The sequence below is a fragment of the Globicephala melas genome, chromosome 5, assembly GCF_963455315.2.
Source record: "Globicephala melas chromosome 5, mGloMel1.2, whole genome shotgun sequence".
Lineage (NCBI taxonomy): Eukaryota > Metazoa > Chordata > Mammalia > Artiodactyla > Delphinidae > Globicephala > Globicephala melas.
The window spans coordinates 64,261,622-64,282,244 of NC_083318.1; the positions used below are offsets into that span (position 1 = coordinate 64,261,622).

Below are 20,623 nucleotides of genomic sequence, written 5' to 3' on the forward strand. Positions count from 1 at the left end.
GCCTATATTTTTTGTTTTTAAACTTTATTTTGGAATAATTTTAGATTTATGGAAAGGTTTGCAAAGGCAGTATTGAGTTTCTCTATACCCCTCACCCATTTGGCCCTAATGTTAACATTTTATATAACTATGGTACATTTGTCAAGGCTAAGAAATTAAAATTAACATTGGTACATTACTATTAATTAAACTCCAGATTTTACTTGGATTTTAGTTTTTCTACAAAAGTCCTTTTCTGTTCCAGAATCCAGATTCTGGATTCATGGTATCCAGAATCTTATCCAGGATACCATGTTGCTTTTAGCATGGTATGATATTGTTTTTAATGATAGCTTTTTTCCCCATTTATGCTATTTATACATGTAACATGCACGTCAAACTAAAATCAGGCAGTTTTTATTTAATTTCTCTCATTATAATTTTAGTATTTAGTATTCAACATTTCCCTATGTTTTAATTTTTTATATATTCAAAAGTAGTATTTAGAAATAGAGTTGTGAATAAAATTAGCACATATCTATGATTTTCAAATTATGAAAACAAGATCAGATTTTTAAAATATCAAGCTAATCCTTAATATTGTTACTAAAAGTGATTTCTCATTTTCTGTTTGTATTTCAGCAAAAGAAGCATTTGAGAAGAAGGTATCTCCTATAATAATAGATAATACAAATCTACAGGCATGGGAAATGAAGCCATATGTTGCTTTGGTTTGTACCATGAATTGTCATAAGTCTAATAGTGGGTTTGAAATTATTGGGGGATGTTAATTACACAAGTGAATCTCAAGCAAACAGTCCTTGGACTGTATGTAACTGAGCTTTCTCTGGTCTTTAGCAAAATGAGAAAAATAGGAATAGTTTTTCCATAAAACTAAATTTATTCAATTTTCAAATTTTGAGATTCAGTTTTTAAATTCTGAGATTGTTTTTGTTTTTTGATGTCTTTTATGAAAAGATAGTGGTATTAAATTATAATTTTATGTTTGTGTGTATTTATGTGTATGTATGTGTGTGTCTACACACACACACAACCATTTTCTTATTGCTTTTACTTGGCAGAATCAAAATTTGCTGGTTCTTTCTTAGTCCCCAAATTTCTTTTGAAATTTTGCTATTCTGAGAAATTCAAAATTCTGTACATTCAGCTATTTTCAGTTCTCCAAATTTGCTGGATTCCTTTTTTGTCCAGCTTTGATGTCAGCTTTTTCAGGAAGTTAGCTTTCATTCACTTACTAAAAAGCTGAATTGGGCACTCTTTCTGCTTTCCTGGCACCCTGGCTTACTTCTGTCATAGTATTAAGCACACGGTTTTTATCAGTAGGCCATGGGTTGACTAACTTTTTTCTAGAAAGCACCAGATAGTAAATATTTTAGGTTTTGCAGGCCACAGTTTCTGTTGCATATTCTCTTTTAACAACCTTTTAAAGATAAAAACACACACACACACAAAAACTATTCTTAACTCCTAGGCTGTACAAATACTGGCTGATGGGCTGAATTTAGCTCTAAGCTATCCATTTTTCTTGAGGGTAAGCCTATCATTTTTTTCATCATTGAATCTCCAGAATATAACACTATGCTTGGCATATAATTAATATATATTCATTGAGTAAATTGATGAGTGAAGCTTTTGTGAGTATGGGTATTGTTTGTTTTATTACCCCAAGATTAGCACATCTGGCACATTGAAGCTCAGTTTGTTTCTTTAGTTAGTAAATATTGTACTTGCTGATTTATGTTCTTAACACATCCAACTTATACCCCCATTGCTGTGCCCAGTGCACTTGTACTGTTTTGAAGTACAAGGTATGATTCTTTACTTTTCTGAAGAAAATTGTGTCCTTTGAACAAGTGAGATTTTACTTCTGTGCAGGGCAGTAGAGGGAACAAAGACTTGATTTTAGTGCATTGGGAGCACTAAAATCACACACAGTTTGCTTTCTGGCCTTAGGAGTTTCTAGTTTCTAGACTAATATATTCACCACTGGGACCTGCTTCCCCCTTAACCTTACTTAACTCCTCTGTAGGTTTTTCTTAGCTTCCTGCTCTCATCTTAGAAAGTTCTTTATTTTCCTATGAAAATAGGAAAAAAACCACTTTACTTTCCTATGTAGAAAACAAAGAAGTCCTTGAATTATGTGTTTCTGATTTTCATTTAGGCTTCAGCCTTCTATAATGTTTTCTTTCCCCTTTTTTATTATATAATGATTGAAAATATGAAGCTATTTTTCCAGTATTGATTCCTTGACTCTTTGCAACTCTACTTAGAAGTATAAAGGACTCCTGCTTATCATAGATGGCAAATGCTTTTGTCTTCATAAAGAAGTAGATGAAGGAATTACTGTAGAGAAGAGGATCACTTTTTGCTTCTTTTGGTAGTAAGATAATGAAAGCTGTAGGGGAGTGGAATAGAGTAAACAGTCTATTACCATCTTGACTGTCATTTACAAAAGTAGCTAAAGTAGTAAGAGATAAATAGGGAGCAGTCAAATATGCTTAGTGGCAATTGGCAAAACGTGTGTGTGTGTGTGTATGTGTGTGTGTATGTATGTATGTATATATATGGCAAAGCAATATTGTCCCTTGTGGGCTATCATAGAGGTTGACCTAAGTCAGAATCCTCTTAAGTAATGTAACATATTTTTAAGGTTTGCCTATTGATATGGGAGTTGAAAAAGTCTTTAAATTGATAGTCTCTCTTTTTCTCTTTGTGTATGCATGAATTTAAAATTAATTTGATCCTAACAGCTGTATGATACCCCTTTAGGTAATTAGAGACCTGGGCTATTGCCAGGCCTTGAATCATTTGTATGAAATTTGGTGCTGAGGTGAGGAGATGGAAGTGAGTAAGCTCATTACAGGGTGTTATGTCACTACCTACCTTGGTGTCTGGGTTGAATTTTGGACTTTTCTGTCAGAATGACAGAAAATAGCAGTGACCACTCTTGTCATCTTGTCATAAAGCTGAGAGGATCAATAGTGGGAGGTGAGGTCAGAGATGTAATGGTGGTTGGGGAGATGGTAGGGCAGATTATGTAAGGGCTCATACATAGATCACTGTGAGGACTTTGGATTTTACCTTGGGTGACGTGGAAGATACATTAGTCTGCTCAGGATGCCATAAAAAAAATACCATAGACTGGGTAGCTTCAACAAGAGGAAATTAATTTTCTCATAGTTCTGGAGGCTAGACGTCCCAGATCAAGGTCCAGCAGGGTCAGTTTCTGGTGAGAGTTCTCTTCCTCCCTTGCAGGTGGCCATTTTCTTGCTGTGTTCTCACATGGTGGAGAGAGCAAGTTCTCCGGTGTCTCTTCTTTTTTTTCTTTTTCTTTTTTTTTTTTTTTTGCGGTACGCGGGCCTCTCACTGTTGTGGCCTCTCCCGTTGCGGAGCACAGGCTTACTTTCTTAATTTATATTAAGTACATTTTCTCATTAACACATATAGTATTTTTAAAACCATTGTATATATTTTCACTGTATGGCTGTATCTTCATTTCTTTAGCCAGTTCCATGTTAATAGACACTAAGTTGTTTGTATTCTTTTGCTGTTACAAATAATGGCGAACTGGATATCCTGCTGTATATATATTTCTGCACTCTGACATAAGTTTTTATCAATAGCATAAATTTCTGAAAGTTCATTGCTGGATCAAAGAGACTGTGCATTTTACCAGGTAACACACTCATCAAGATTAGATAATCTTTTAGGTTCTTTCAGTTTTAACATGCTGTGAATTTGGAAACAATGAATTAAATTTCATGGAAGTAATTATTTTAAAATGCATTTGTCTTTTTTGTACGTAGTCTCAAAAACATAAATATAAAGTCCTTTTCCGGGAACCGGATACCTGGTGGAAATTCAAACCAAAGGAACTTGCAAGGTAAAACTTGGAGTTTATCTAACATGTTTTTAATTTCATGAGAGTGATAGAAAGTCCATCTAGATTTTTTTCCCCTTGTAAATAATGAACGAAACAAAATGTATTAGATTGCGGCTTTGCCACTTAAAAATTGATAACAAATTTTGTATTGCCTATAGGCTTTCTTTTTTCAGTTTGTGAAGAATTTGTCTTTCTGTTCCTCAATTGTTAATTAACAGTCAGAACAATTCCAATTGTCTTATATAGTCAGTACTTTATTACTTATTAATAATATAATGTCAATATCTGAAACTAGAAGAGATTCTAGGATTTGGCAAACCTGAACCGTGTGCTACTGGCAGGAACAAATTGTTGTAGCTGCCTAGTGACTCACAATGCTGGACGGAAGTGAGGAGGTATAAATGGAAAAGGTAGCAAATGTTCAGCTGTCCAGGTTTTTCACTACCCACTCTGCTTTCCCCCCAAGGTTATACTTTTTTCTTTGATTGTTTGACTTGGATAAAAATGTTAACTCAGGACATGGACATACAGTGTATTTTGTTTTGTGCTCTGTATTCCCTTAGAGATAGCCCTAAATTAATTTTGGTCAGGGTATTTTCTCCATGGTAATTTAAACTAATGTCAGTACTAAATAAAGGACAACCTAACTTTAGGATATCCACAATGTTGTGCAAGCATCACCACTGTTTAATTGACGAACGTTTTCATTACCTCAACAAAGAAGCCCTGTATTTGCTATTAGTCACTCCCAATTCCCCTTTCCCTTGGCAACTACTAATCTGATTTTCTGTCTCTATCAATTTGCCTATTCCAGACATTTCATATAAATGGAATCATACAATATGTGACCTTTTGTGTCTGACATCTTCACTTAGCATAATGTTTTCAAGGTTCACCCACGTTGGAGCATGTATCAGTACTTCATTCCTTTTTATTATCCTTTTGTTACATTACTAGATACATTACTAGATTTGGTTTTCTAGTATTTCATTTAGGATTTTTGCATCTGTATGAATGAGTGAGATTGACTTACAGTTTTTTCTTCTTTGCCCTGTTTTGCCTGGTTTTGGCATCATGGTTTTAGGTTCATAAGATTAGTTGGGAAGTATTTCTTCTCTTTTCTGAGTTTATGTAAGTTTGAATGTTTGATAGAATTTACTTATGAAACTGTCTGGATCCTCTGTTTTCTTTGTGAGAAGTTTCCATTGGAATTTGTCCATTACACCAAAGTTTTCAAATTTATTAAGACCGTTTATGGGACTTCCCTGGTGGCGCAATGGTTAAGAATCTGCCTGCCGATGCAGGGGACACGGGTTCAAGCCCTGGTCTGGGAAGATCCCACATGCCACAGAGCAACTAAGCCTGTGTGCCACAATGACTGAGCCTGTGCTCTAGAGCCCACGAGCCACAAATACTGAGCCCTCGTGCCACAACTACTGAAGCTCACGTGCCTAGAGCCCATGCTCCACAACAAGAGAAGCCACTGCAATGAGAAGCCTGCGTACCTCAACAAAGAGTAGCCCCCCTCCCCGTAGCTAGAGAAAGCCCACGCGCAGCAACAAAGACCCAACGCAGCCAAAATATAAATTAAATAAATAAATACATAAAACAAAAAACTTTTTATTAAAACTCTTGTAGTATTCTCTTACCATTTACATCTCTGCTGCATCTATACTTTTAAATACTAATGTGTTTATGTGTATCTTCTTTTTTTTCTTGATTATTCTTAGCAGAGATCAGATTTTTTTGTTTTTATAAATTTATTTATTCACTTTTTAAATTTTTTTTTTTGCGGTACGCGGGCCTCTCACTGCTGTGGTCTCTCCCGTTGCAGAGCACAGGCTCTGGACGTGCAGGCTCAGCGGCCATGGCTCACGGACCTAGCCGCTCTGTGGCATGGGGGATCTTCCCAGACCGGGGCACGAACCCGTGTCCCCTGCATCGGCAGGCAGACTCTCAACCACTGCGCCACCAGGGAAGCCCTATTTATTTGTTTTCATTTTTGGCTGTGTTGGGTCTTCGTTGCTGTGCACGGGCTTTATCTAGTTGCAGCAAGTGGGGGCTACTCTTCGTTGCGGTGCGCAGACTTCTCATTGTTGTGGTTTCTCTTGTTGCAGAGCATGGGCTCTAGGCATGCGGGCTTCAGTAGTTGTGGCACGAGGGCTCAGTAATTGTGGCTCGCGGGCTCTAGAGTGTGGGCTCTAGAGTGCAGGCTCAGTAGTTGTGGCGCACGGGCTTAGCTGCTCTGCGGCATGTGAGATCTTCCCGGACCAGGGCTCAAACCTGTGTCCCCTGCATTGGCAGGCGGATTCTTAACCACTGTGCCACCAGGGAAGCCCGAGATCAGATGTTTTATTAGCCTTTTCAAATAGACATCTTTCTGCTTTGTTGATCTTTCTATTATAAGTTTGTTTTATGTTTCATTCATTTCTGCTTCTTTTATTCTACTTTCTTTGCTTTAAAAAAATCTATTTTGCTTTGTTTATTCTTTTTTTTTTTTTTTGGCTGCATTGAGTCTTCGTTTCGGTGCGCGGGCTTCTCACTGCAGTGGCTTCTCTTGTTGGGGAGCATGAGCTCTAGGCGCATGGGCGTCAGTAGTTGTGGCATGTGGACTCATTAGTTGTGGCTCTCGGGCTCTAGAGCACAGGCTCAGTAGTTGTAATGCACGGGCTTAGTTGCTCCACAGCATGTGGGATCTTCCTGGATCAGGGCTTGAACCTGTGTCCCTTGCATTGGCAGGCAGATTCTTAACCACTGAGCCACCAGCGAAGCCCTAGGTCATTTTCTAATATGAACATTTAATGCTATAAATTTCCCTAAGTATCATGTTAGATGCCCCTAGAATTTTAATATATAATATCTTCTTTTTATTATTTATTTTCTACTTTGCATTACTGTTACTTTAATTCTTTAACCCTTGGGTTGTTTAGAGCTATGTTTTAAATTTTGGAACAGATGGTTTTAAAATTCATCTTTTCAAAAAAATTGGTTTTCAACTTTACTGCAGTAGGTAAGATTGTGCGGTTTGTATGATACTAATTCTCTGATATATTTAAAGTTGTGTTTTACTAGTTCATTGTCAATTTTTTATAAATGTTCATATTTGCTTGATAATGTATAACAGTTATAGTATATTAATATATCATTAAATCATGGTTATTCTTTTGCTTGCATCTGTAGCTTTACTTTCCAGAAAATTTTGCTTGATGGATTAATGTTTAAGAGAGGGATGAGAAAATGTACTATGGGAGAGGTATTGATATCTCCCTCTATTATGTTGATTATGTCAGTTTTTCCTTATAATTCTGCCCATTTTTGCTTTAAATATACTGAGGATATTTTTTGAAGTACATATAAGCTTAAGATTTTTATATCACTCTAATTGAACCTTTTATCCTTGTCTAGTAATTTTCTTTTATTAATATTAATTTTTGTTATAAAATCTAATTTGTCTAATATAAATAGAATTATACCAGTTCTTTTAGTTAGTATTTGAGTGTTACTTCTTTTTCTATACTTTTCCTTTCAACCTTTCAGTATCTTTGTGTTTAGGTATATCTCTTATAACCAGTATGGCTGGGTTTTAAAAAATTCACTCTATCTTTGGCTTTTAATTGATAAGCTTAGTTCTTTTACAGTTATTTTGGATATTCATATAATTGGTCTTGTTTCTTGCTGTCTCTCTCTGTACTTTTTATTAATCTCACCTTTTCTGTGATTGTTTTTTCTCCTATCACAGAAAATTATATATTTGACTTTTTTTCCTCCTGTCTTGCCTTTTTTGGATTTTTTTAATTGAATGCAAATTTTCTTACTCGTTTTTTCCTTCTCTACTAATTTGGAGATTATATACACTTTTTAAACTCTTTTAGTGGTTACATTAAAAGTTTTATCATGCAGACTTTAAAATTAAACCATTTTCCTAGCTTTCCTCTTCACAAATGCAAGGACTTTCAAACATGTTAACTCTGATACTTACTTCCTTTCCAACTCACATGCTATGATTGTCCGGAATGTACAGATGGTGTTTTCACTCGTGTAGTTATTTGTGCTGTGTGTAGTGCTTTGTGCTTAATTTTCCTTTCATTATAGGTCTTTCATCTGAGAATTTCCTTCTGCCTGACAGTTCATCTTTTAGGATTTTCTTTACATTGTAGACCAGTTTCATGTCAATCTCTTTCTTTTTTTTTTTTTTTAAATCTGAAAATCCTTTTATTGTCCTCATTCTTATAAGATACTTTTGCTGAGTGTATATATTCTAGATTGATAGTTTCTGTTATTGATGATGACATTTGTCCATTATTATTGTTGTCAGGTGTAATTCTAATAGTTGGTTTCTTTGTAGATGATTCGTTTTTTTAAATTTCTAGTTGCTTTTAATATCATCTCTATCTTTGGTGAATGACAATATCAGTACTGTGTTTCTAGTTGTAGATTTCTTATTTATCTTGCTTAAGATTTGTTGGATTTGTGAGATTAGGAGATTGATGTCTTTCATCAGTTCTGGAACATTCTCAGCCATTTTTCTTTAAATTGCTTCTGTCCCACATACTCTCTCTTCTCTTTCTGGGACTTGGATTAGATGTATACTAGACCTCTTTGCTCTGTCCTCTATGTCTGTGTCTCAACCTCTCTTTCATATTTTCTATCTCTTTGCTTCTCTGTCATCTGAAACCAGATAAGACTGAGGTATTTAAATATGAAAGCCAGATTTCCCCAGGGGGCAAATGCTAATATTAGCCTCAGGATCCAGACACTAAAGTTGGATCCATCCTGAGATAGGAGAGTTTCAACTGGGATGTTTTCATTAAGACAAGACCCTTGAAGGACTAAAGCATACCATCTTGCCTCCTGGCAGATGCAAATTCAGATGCTGTATGAATGAAAGCGCCCCCAGTTTAAGGCCTAAGGATTCCCATATATTAGATTCAACTAAGTGTGAGCTCATAAACAAAAACAAAGGAATAAGCTACCATGAATGAAAGCACAAATATAACGAACTTCATATTTGGACATCCAGAGACTTCAAATACTAAGAATGTTTTTTCTTTACTTGAACTTAAAATGTGTTAAAGTGTGTGTCTACTTTAATTCGTATGGGATCCAGTTTTACTGTAATAGGAGTGTCCTTTGGCACATCTAGTCTGCTGTACTGGCATAAGTGGAAGCCTCTGTAGTGGAATATTTTTAGTCACTAGTTAATAATTAATCAATTGAAATGATGGTCATGTTCATATGAGATTTTTTTGGCAGAGCTTGAGAATAACTTCTTTTAAAGTTATTAAGATCTGCTGTTTTTTTCCAAGTTGATGAAGGATGTTTGGAAAAGATTGTATGGCATAATTAAGAAAATGGTAATTTAGGACATTCTGAATAAAATGAAACTTAGAATCAGATAGTTTATATTGTATCATAATAAACCAGTTTTGATATTTTTATGTATTAGAAATGTATCGTTGTTTCTCTTAACATTATATGAGCCGATTTTTTAAGAACTTAATTACCAGTGTTCCTTCTACCCTTTTTTTCCCCTGGAATTTTTAGGCGTAATATTCATGGGATAAGCAAAGAAAAAATAACAAGAATGTTGGAACACTATCAACGTTTTGTTTCAGTGCCCATAATCATGAGTTCTTCAGTTCCAGAGAAAATGGAACGTATCGAGTTGTGTGCATATTCTTGTGACAGAAGTACTAGGTAGGTTAAAGTCTCTATGTACAGAAATTCAATTTAAAAACTTAATTTTAAAAAATCTGATAATTTAGGAACTTCTAAAATCACTGCCAAATAACTTTAAAAATAAGGTAGGCGTTTGTTGTTTGTAGGGTTTAGGTATAGTCTTACCTGGAGCAGGATATATATGGTTAGCAAGAGAAGTAAAAGTTTATGTGGGTGATGACATACATGGGGGTTTCATTGTCTTTTGGTTTATGTAGGTCCATGTTTACACTATGAATACTCCTGCCTTCTTTATTTAACTTGCTGCTATTCCAATATTTATCTGTTACCTTATCTACCCTCTATTGTTATTTGGTATATAGTCACATTACTTCTTAATTTTCTTAGGTATTAATAAAAATACTCTTTCAAACAAGTATCGTAAAAATGTATTATGCATGGTATACTTTTACTAAGTAATAACAAGTCACAGCCTTTTGAAAGTCTGCAATTCAGGATAGTACTGATTATGTTAAAAACATTTAGGATACATAAACAATTGAATAAATAAGTGAGTAAAGAAGAGTCTTAAATATAAATAAAGTTCTGAATTGCTCACATTTTTTGATGATTAGGGATGAGAGACCCTTTTAAAAAGGAGTTGGGAAAAGAAAATTCACAAATGCTCTTTTATTGAGGAGCAGTATTGCAAAGTGGTTAAGAATATGGGCTCCTTAGTTGTATTTCCTGGCTTCAAATCCCAAAGCTTTGTAATCTTTGACAAATTATAAAATCTCTCTATACTTCGGCTCCTCATTTGCAAAATGGCAATAATAACACTTTGCTTATAAGGATCTCATAAGGATTATGAATTAATACTTGTGAAGGACTTATAATAGCATCTGGTATATAGAAAACTGAATGTTAGGTGTGATTTCACTTAGGAAGGCTTCATGGGATAGTTGGGACTTTGAGAACTCCTGCAATAAAGAAAGAAAGGAAGATGAGTTGTTAAATAAGGAAAATGCACTGAAGTTGAAAGTATAATGATTCGGCAAAAGTGCTCTGAGTCTGAAATTAACATCGAGGATGGCTTTAAAAAATTTAGCAAGTGACATCTCAAATGAGAGCTGTCCTCCCTTTCTCTCATTTCACTTAATTGTGCAGATCATGTTGGTTGACTCTTTGAGACTTTGTAAATCAATCTTAAGCATTTTCCTCTGCAGCAAATGACAGGTGGTATAGAGGCAGACCTAGTTTCACATATATTAAGCTTAAATAGGTTGGAAAGGAGCTAGGGAGGTGTCCTCTTCTGGGAACAAATTTAGAACCTTAACTTTAATATTTAATGCATAATAAACACCTTAACTGAAAATCTCATGTTAATTATTCAATTTGAAAAAATCTGAGTGCTTCTTGTATGCCAAGCGTTGTGCTAGGTGTTGGGATTACAATAAAGCGTTGTGTTCATAGTGTATTAGGGAAGGATCAAGTGTCTCTCTTTCAGTTGAATGATTCTTTAAATCATAATATTAATGGCAACATTAAGAGATTTCCTTATAATACTTAAAAACAAATCTTACAGCCCAAGAGACAATGAAGATATTGCCTCTGAAAAAGAAGAAAATGTTTTATCCTCGTCTCTGAAGCATCCAGAGTTAATTGAAGAGAAGAAACATGATGTGACCAAAGAAAATTTGTTACCTGAGAATGTTACATGTCTCCCTAATGCAGATTTAAACAACGGAAAAAAAGAAATAAGTGGTATGAATCCTAACATTCAGAGTGCTTTCATTCACGAAGCTCCAGACATTTATTTTTCTGATTCTGAAAGCAAAGAACGAGCAACAGACAAACGTGAAAAAGAAGAGCCAGTAGAAATGGCTCCTGAAAAAGAGTGTAGTAAAACCAGTGCAGATAGTTTTGTAGAGAGAATATCACCAAGTATTTGCTGTGGTGGAAATAATCAAGAAGACTGTGGTCTTTCAAATACTGTACCACTTCAAAATGAAAAATCTTCATCTAGTGAAACGCTGGAAGAAAGAGCAGGAGTAAAGAAAAAAGCCTTTGGAAAACAAAAAAGCAAATCAACTTCGGAAAAGTTCCCAAGACAAGAGCTGTCTTTTGTTGGTGACTGGCCAGTTGATAAGTCTATTGGTCAGAGGACAAAAAGGAGCCGAAAAACTGAGAAAGCTTTATCTATACACAGTGACAAAAAGTATAATTGCCCTCAGTCACATAAAGTATTAGACAGTAGTTTATCTGTGAGTATAGATTGTATCCAGCCACGAGGATCTCCACATGAAAACGTAGAGGATGACAGCAAGTCACAGTGTGATGATGCCTCAGAATCTTTCAATAGCTGTAAATATGGTACTTATAAAAATACTGAAAAAGACTCATTTAACATTGTGGGTGACTGGCCTTCATCTGATTCTTTAGCTCAGAGAGAGCACAGATCAAGAATGCCAAAGGCTGGCTTAAATGAACCCAACCTAGAATTTGGAACTAACAACACTATGAATGAAATGTCCTTATATACAGCACGTGAGGCCTGTTGGGGCACAAGTCCTGAAGAACTAAAAACGTTGGGTAGTTCTACTCGAGCAAGTTCTGAAATGCTGCCCAATGAAATGACCTGTGAGAATAAAACTTGTCCAAGTAAAAAGATTCATAGGCAACACACATTGTCTCTTACTTTTACCAATAGTGTGCCAACTGCTCCTGGAGGAGTGGGACCACAAACTTTAGCTGAATTTCAAGAAGAAAAGACTAAAGAAGTCCCTGGAATAGAAGTAGGCAAGTGTACTCAGACTGAACCACAGGATTTTGCTCTCTTATGGAAAATAGAAAAGAATAAAATTAGTGTTTCAGATTCTCTGAGAGTATTAACAGGAAGATTAGATGGATTTAAACCAAAAGCTCTCAATATTAACACAAAATTAGATGTTCAAGAAACAATTCCATATAGGGTAATGTATGACAAAAGCACATATGTTGAAGAAAGTGAGCTTACCAGTGCTGATGAATCTGAAAATCTTAACATTCTTTGTAAACTATTTGGATCGTTTTCATTAGAAGCCCTAAAAGACCTATATGAGAGGTGTAACAAAGATATTATTTGGGCCACGAGCCTTTTATTGGATTCTGAAACTAAATTATGTGAGGATACTGAATTTGAGAATATAGAAAAGTCATATGATGAAACACAAATTGGGCCATTTTCTCTGGGACTGAATTTGAAGGAAATTATTAGCCAAAGAGGAAGCTTAGAGGAGTCTAATTCTTCTGTGCCAGAATTTAGCCATGGAATTGGTATCAGTAACACTAATGTACAGTCCACCTGTAATTCAGAAAAGGAAAGCTTAGAGCAGGCAGAAATAAGAGCTGTAACTACTGAAAAACCTGGATTAATAACAGGTATACTTCCTAATGTAGATCTCAAGAATAATAATGAAGTACTTCCTAATAGTCAGGCAGAACTTTCAGGTTTATATAATGTTAAGCAGCTTTTTCCAGGCACTCTAAAAGCTACTACCACTAAAAATGTGAGTGAAATGGAGAAGAATCCAGAAGTCACTGAGATTGGAGACAGTATAAATTCTTCTTTGAATTTGTCTGATATTTTAAATTCTGTATTGAGCACTTCAGATCTTGAATTACATGAAGAAATTTATTTTACTGACTCTTTTGACATAAATAAAAGTGAAAATCTTCCAAAGGATTATGTGAAATTTCCAAACACAGAAGAATTTATGAATGAAGATGAACAGGAAGTGGAAAAAATTCTAATGGCAGGGAGTGCTTTGTCAGCTGAGGTTACTGAAGAAGATAAAACTGAGACGTTGAATCCCACGCCAGTGATGGCCAAATCGCTGACCATAGACTGTCTGGAATTGGCATTGCCCCCTGAACTGGCTTTTCAGCTCAATGAATTATTTGGCCCTGTTGGTATTGATTCAGGTAAGGAAAAAGTAAATTACTTATATGTGTATCTTTGTGTAAGTAGAATATAGATAGAGGGTCTAGTTCAATTTTAAAATTATTTTATGTTACTAGAAGTGTAAAAGTAATTTGTGTTGCCTACCTTATTATTTTTGACACAGTGTGTTTGTAGAAGATTTTTAAGTATATAATTTGAAGAAATAGAGAGTATTTAGATGGACTTTGTGTTCATCTTGTGCATATACTGGAAGTTTTCTCTGGTATTTACCTCATACTTATTTGCACAGGTACATCTTTTTGAATCCTTTGGTGCTACTCCAGATACACTTAAGGCAAGATAATTCCTTAGAATACGCCTACTGGAAAGTCTTGACTAATGGAAATGAATATATTAAATATATTTAGTGTAATGGACATGAATAACTTAAATATATGAAACATAATATAATTGTACCTGCCAAGAAGTGTGAAAACAATGACATACTACATAAAAATATTCCAAGAGATTTAGAACTAGAGACATAGGTTAGTAATTAAAAATACAAATTAGTTTTATGATGCATAAGGTAGTTGAGTATGTTTTCTGCAAATGTATAATGAGTAATGATCATATTTTCTTTTCTTTTCTTCCCCCCGTCACAAGGGTCCCTAACAGTTGAGGACTGTGTGGTTCATATAGATCTGAATCTGGCTAAAGTGATTCATGAAAAATGGAAAGAATCTGTAATGGTTGGTAGGCTTCTTTTTATAGAAAGCTCCTTTTGTGTACATTTTGTCACCTTTGCTCTTCAATAAAATCTGTTATATGAAAGATTCTATTGAATTTTGACTTTGAGAGAGAATTAATTTTACCAGTTAACAGGTTACTGATTTTTTTTTCTCCTTCCAGTATTTTAGATTATTTCCAGACTGGCCAAATTATATAATTAATGATGGAGCTCAATATGACTGTTGATTTTTGTTTTTAATGGAAAAAAATTATAGTTTTTTACTCCTTAAAGACTTGCAGTGCTAATTTTCATAAACAGTTTTTTAAAAATCACAGCATAAGAGCTCTATAAGTAGAAAAAATATATAGATGGAATCAATTTATAATTGTATTTATCTGCTTTTATTAGATTTAGCAAGAATGATTGATAGTTTTACAGGGAGAAATGATTACTAGAGAAAAATAATATAAGCTTGTTTTCTAATGCACTCTGCTTTGCCAATCCTGTTCTGCCTCTGTGTTTAGGAGCGACAAAGACAAGAAGAGGTATCCTGTGGCAAATTAATGCAAGGTAAAGCACATATTTTCACTTCTAATATTCTTGTCTTGATGTTGAAACTTGGTGTGTGTGTGTGAATTTTAACTTTTTTTTTTTTTAAGCGTTTATTTATTTGGCTGCGCCAGGTCTTAGTTGTGGCATGCGGGATCTTCATTGCCGCGTGTGGGATCTTTGTTGAGGTGTGCAGGATCTTTAGTTGTGGCGTGAGGGGTCTTTTAGTTGTGGCATGCAGGCTCTTAGTTGTAGCATGCGGGATCTAGGTCCCTGACCAGGGATCGAACCCCGGCCCTCTGCACTGGGAGCAGGCCAGGGAAGTCCCTGAATCTTAATTCATTTTAAATATACTTCCACAAAATATGTTACCCAAGAATTTTGATTTGCAAATAAAAGTTTTAACATTTAATATTGATACAAAAGAAAATAAAGCTTAAAGAAGAAAAAAGCCCCTATAATGTCATTTAACTTTCAGTTAACACCTGAAAACTAACACAACATTATAAATCAACTATATTTCAATTTAAAAAAAACAAACAGGAGTGCTGTGGAACACCCAAGGTGTGCTCTAATGCACATAGTCAGGGTGTTTCCTGTTTATGATTTTGCTCTGAATGAAGGGAAACTGTTCTGGTTTGAGAGCAATAAAGTATTCCTGTGTTTGAGAGTATCATTGAAATATTACTTGATTTTTCAAATTTTTTATTGATGTTAATATAATTAGAGCACAAAAGTCAACCTGCTTTTTGATTACATCTGCCAAATTGAAAATAATTGATTCCAGAAGATTTCTTAGATAGCATTGTCGTAAGTGGTTAGTGCAGGGTGGCAGACCTGTTACAGGGTCCTCCTTTTGTGCCTGAGTTCCTTCAGATGCCTCTTTTGTCCACTCCGTACTAGGACTCCAGGTTGAAGATTCTTAACTTTAGTTCAGACCTGTGTTGTAGCTTCAAGAGCTAAAGCTGTTTGAGAGCTGGAGGTTCCCAAAGAGTATCAGAGTTATTCAGATGACAGTATTTGCTATTTCTTCACTCTCCAGGAAATCAAAGGAGTATATCAGAATGTGGTACTTAGAAAAGCTGAAATATTATACATTAAGTCTTGTTATTATGAACTTCTTAGAATGTTTAGTTTCTTCCTTATGTTGAATATCATTTGTTCAGTATTTATTGTAGACCTCCAATGGGTTACAGATTTGCAGAAATATTCATCCTTTCAGTTCTTGGAGTGGCCAAGCAGAGCTGACCAAAGCTGCTCACTTCTGGCTGGCTGCAGCTTCCTCTGTTTACCAGTGTATATGTGTGTCACTGTTTTCTCTGTGTTGATGTGATATGAAAAAGAGTGGGGAAGCATTGAGTTGATTTACAGTAATACCCAGATCATTGTTCATTTGAATATTTCTACATTTATACTTGCTTGCGATTATGTGAAGATGTATTTTGAAACTTTGAAATACAACTTGGAATATTGTATTTATAAGCAAAGAGTAAAAAATCATGTTTTCTGGGTCTCTCTGAGGTAGATGTAACAGAATGAATAATGCCTAATTTGTACATTTATTTTTGATGGTCTGACACTATTGATACTGCTTTTGTAGATCCTTCCCTGGTTGGGCGTGTTGGTCTTGATAATCCAGAACAAAAATCATCTCAGAGAACGGGCAAAAAATTACTGAAGACTTTAGCAGCACCTGAAATGCAACCCTTATTGGATCATTGGAACACTCATACTAAAAAAGTATCACTCAGAGAAATAATGTCAGAAGAAATTGCCTTACAGGAAAAGCATGATTTGGTATGAGTTAGTATAAATATTAAGCCTTTGTCTCTGACTCTAATTTAATCATATGTTTACTTTTTGATTTTCATTTGATTCTACTTTTCCTAGTCTGAAATCATATTTTAACCTGATTGAAGTTAATGTTAAAATTGAAAAATGTTTTAAATGTAGTTTGAAGTTGGAGGTCTTTGCTTCTGGAAAATTAGTTGATATTCTATAACAGTAAGCCAATTTATGTTAACTCTGTTGTTTTAGATTTAATTTTGCAGGTGTATATATCTTATCTTTAACATTTACTTCTGCAATTTTTTAATTCTAGAAAAACATGAAAGAATATTTCCTTTGAAGATAATTTCATTTATAAGTTAGTAATAAGAAATGACACTTGCTATTAAAGAATTGTCCATCTTTGAAACAAAATTTTTTTAGAGAAAAATTTTAGAAACTTATGAATCTGAAATTAAGTACTCTTCTTTTTTATCTAACTTTGTAATTAAACAAGTTCAAACAGATATTTCACTTTGCTTTGAACTTAATTTTTGTCCTTTATTCAACATATCTAATTATATGGTATGAAGCCGTAAGAGAATTTTGTTTATTTTGCATTTCTTTTTCTTAACGTTTTTTGGAATTCTGAAAATTAGTATTAGAGAATTTCAGAACCAAAACGGAAAAGACTTTAGAGGTTATTTAGTCCAATTCTCAAGGAAAAAAAATTTCTTAGTTGGTGATCTTAAAGCATTTTACCCTCTTTTTTCACTAATTTGACTGCTCAAAGGAACACCTTTATATTGGCTGAAATACGTAGAATTGGGGCATAGAAAGAATGATGGGATTCTTCTACCTTCATATTTATTTCCCCCAGTTATCTTGTTAATTAAATTGGAAATAAGCTACCATTACCATCTTTGCATGTTTACATAATCCAAAGAACAATCTCTTCAGTAGGATCTTATAATTTAGTGTTGTTTCAGATATCTTCTTCAATTTACGTATGTAATAAATTGGAGAAATAGATTTTCTTAAAAAATAAGGAAAGCCTAGAACTTATGCTCAAATGGTGTGACACTTTTTGTTGAAATGCCATTTTCCTCTACTGAAACTTATCTTTATGGTTCTAACCTGCCTTTTAATCTCTTAGTATAATAATGAACAAAAAAGTTTCTTTGACTTTCCAACTTAATTTTTTTTTTTTTTCTCCTATCAGTGATTTTTGCTTTTTTTTCCATGGGTTTGGTAATAGAAGCTATACTCTTCATCCCAAGGGTATTCCCCCTTAGAGCCTCAGTTAAGAGAATTTCTGGAGAAATTTCTCAGTAAGAGAATTTCCCAAAGGAGAAATATCATTTAAATTCTTATAAAGCAAAGCATATAAAATAAACATTAGGCATAATGTATGAATAGGATAATTAATTGTAACATGATTATGGTTATGAGTTTTCAGTTTATTGATGGGACCCTAGAATTTGTAGTTTAGAAACTCTATGATCTGGCAGATTGCTAGTAAATCTGATCACTGAATTTTTTAGTAAGGTCGGATTATAATGTATATCTTAAATAAGACGTGAATGTTTAAAATTCTTGAGGTGGCTTGTTTTCATCACTCTTGTGATGTCTGATCAGTTCTTTTTACTGGTCAGATTGTCACCTATTGTGGTTCTTTTTTTATTGTTGTTTGGTGCTATAAATGGCCTAAATATGGTTAGGCTTCAAAACCATTAACTATTCCAGGATTTTCCTAAATTATTGTAATTTTTATATTTTCAGAGACACCTTTGAAATTTTATAGGAAGTTATTTTTCAGACATTAGGATTTTTGGAATAAACAAAAATATTACATAGTTAAATCACAATGTCAGTAAATTGTCTTAGAGTTAGAAATCACTTTAAGAATGATTACCATATTCCTCAATTAGAATTCACATGGCACATTTTAGGAAAGCTCTTTCGGTTTGGCTATTTAAACAATCCAAATATGACTTTGAAAAAATAACAGTAACAAATCTCATGCAATTACTTTGGAGTAAATATGTTTGTGAAAAAAATTTTTTTATGTGAATTTTAAGATTTTCTGTCAACCTGAATTTGCAACTTATTTGTACATTGTAGTTTCTGCCCATTGAGGAGAATATGTTTTTGAGGACGTTGTTCACAGCATCACACAGTGTCCCTTTAATGAGGACCCATGGGAGAAATTTCTCTCAGGTCTCAGTACCAGGAAAAGCTGTACTTCTCCTGAGCAACTGGTTTGTTTTTATTTTATGGACACTGAGAATCTTTGTTTCCCCCTTTGCTTTGGCCACTAAGAAGCTAAGAACTGAATTTGTGGCCCACCTTTAGCAATTGTACAGGATTTTGTGGTATGCATTTATATACTAATTTTACTTGCTAGCTTTATCCTATATTCTTACCTTTATTTTCTCTACTCTTTGACTTCATTTATTTATATCCTGTTTATATTTTTATATATGTATATATATATATCCTTTTTTGTATAATATGATTGAATGTGTTGGGTGTGTATATGTGAGAGTATATATACACATGCACACGCATATATGTATATGTGTGATTGTGTGTATGTGTGTGTGTGTTAATGAACAGCTTCAAATACTTAGCAAAAAATGGGATATAAATAAATTGTGCAAGAATACTTATATTACTAATTTCAGCCTTTAATCAGTGAAGAAAGTCTGTGACTGCTTTTAAATTATTAGTCGTTTTGCAATAAAATAACCATGCTTTTGGGTCAGCATAACTAGTATTGTAAATTCCATCATAAAGATGGTTTTTGTCTTTTTTTTGTTTGTTTTAGAGAAGGGAGCCGCTTATATTTGAAAAAGATTGTGCCACTAAACTAAAGGAGAAGCAGCTCTTTAAGATATTTCCAGCCATTAACCAAAATTTTCTGGTGGACATTTTCAAGGACCACAAGTGAGTACTAGAAGGATTGTGTGTAGTTTCTGTTGTGATGTCATTGAAAGCATATGTCATGCATTTTAATCTCTTATTTTTATTTTTCTGTTAACAAAAATAATATAGGTATATTATAAACCATTTAAATGCAATAATGTAGAAAGTGAGGAGTTTCTGTCAATTGGTTCATATTCCTCCTTAGTTTTTTCTCATATACATACACTAATGTATGTGTGTACATGTGTACCTATTTGCTTTTGTGTCTATACAAAAATTTGTATAGAAAATTTTTGTGTCTACACAAAAATAGGTTGTGTTTTATGTACTATTTTGTAGTTTTACTGTTATTTATTTTTTCTGTCCATACTTTATGATCTACTCTTTTCTTTTTAAAGTCTACAGAGTATTCCATAGTATTCTTAAGTGATTTCTTAAAGTACCGTAGTTTATTTAAACATGCTCTGTTTATGGGCTTTTTGACTGTAAGAAAAGTTGGAAACCATGTTGCACTGAGTATCCTTGAACATACATTTTTGTGTGCATGGATGAATGTTATTGTAGGCTAGTTCCTAAAAGTGAAATTGCTGGTCCAGAGTGTGTATATTAAATTTGTTTACAGCTAATGCCAAATTTCCTTTTAAAAGGACTTTCCATATTAGTTATATGGGCTGATAGCATAACCTGCCCTGGATATTAAGAATCTTTAAATTTTTTGCCAGTCTGGTGCAAAAAATATTTCATTGCTGTTTAAATTTTTATTTTCCTTATTACTACTGAGGTTGAGCTTTTTTCCATTAATTTCTTTTTCTATTAATTGCTTACCCTTTGCCTGTCTTCCTTTTGACTGTTTGTATTTCTTTCTAGATCTGTGAGAGCTCTTTATATATCATGTGTAGTTATCTTTGTTAATATAGATTATAGTAATTTTTTCTGATATAGCCATATACATATTTGAATTCATGTTTTGTCAGAAAGTCTTTTCCCTTATTGGTTCTGCGTTTTATCACTTTTTAAGAAAATCTGTCCTACCCCAATATTATGAAAATATTTTCTGCAGTAAATTTTTTTTTTTTTTTTTTTTTTTTTGCGTTACGTGGGCCTCTCACTGTTGTGGCCTCTCCCGTTGCGGAGCACAGGCTCCAGACGCACAGGCTCAGCAGCCATGGCTCACGGGCCCAGC

At 34.0% G+C, this 20,623-nt stretch overlaps 1 protein-coding gene across 5 annotated transcripts in view; it reads left to right on the forward strand.

The window, feature by feature from the left end:
- The window catches only part of N4BP2 (NEDD4 binding protein 2), an 89,506-nt gene that overhangs the window by 41,467 nt on the left and 27,416 nt on the right, over nt 1–20,623 (forward strand). For all 5 annotated transcript variants that reach the window (XM_060299250.1, XM_060299251.1, XM_060299253.1 and 2 more), the window contains 8 exons: nt 622–710; nt 3,807–3,883; nt 9,428–9,580; nt 11,127–13,504; nt 14,130–14,215; nt 14,721–14,766; nt 16,346–16,542; nt 19,343–19,461. In XM_060299250.1, coding sequence (XP_060155233.1) covers nt 622–710; nt 3,807–3,883; nt 9,428–9,580; nt 11,127–13,504; nt 14,130–14,215; nt 14,721–14,766; nt 16,346–16,542; nt 19,343–19,461 — 3,145 coding nt within the window. The remainder of the gene's footprint in view (nt 1–621; nt 711–3,806; nt 3,884–9,427; nt 9,581–11,126; nt 13,505–14,129; nt 14,216–14,720; nt 14,767–16,345; nt 16,543–19,342; nt 19,462–20,623) is intronic.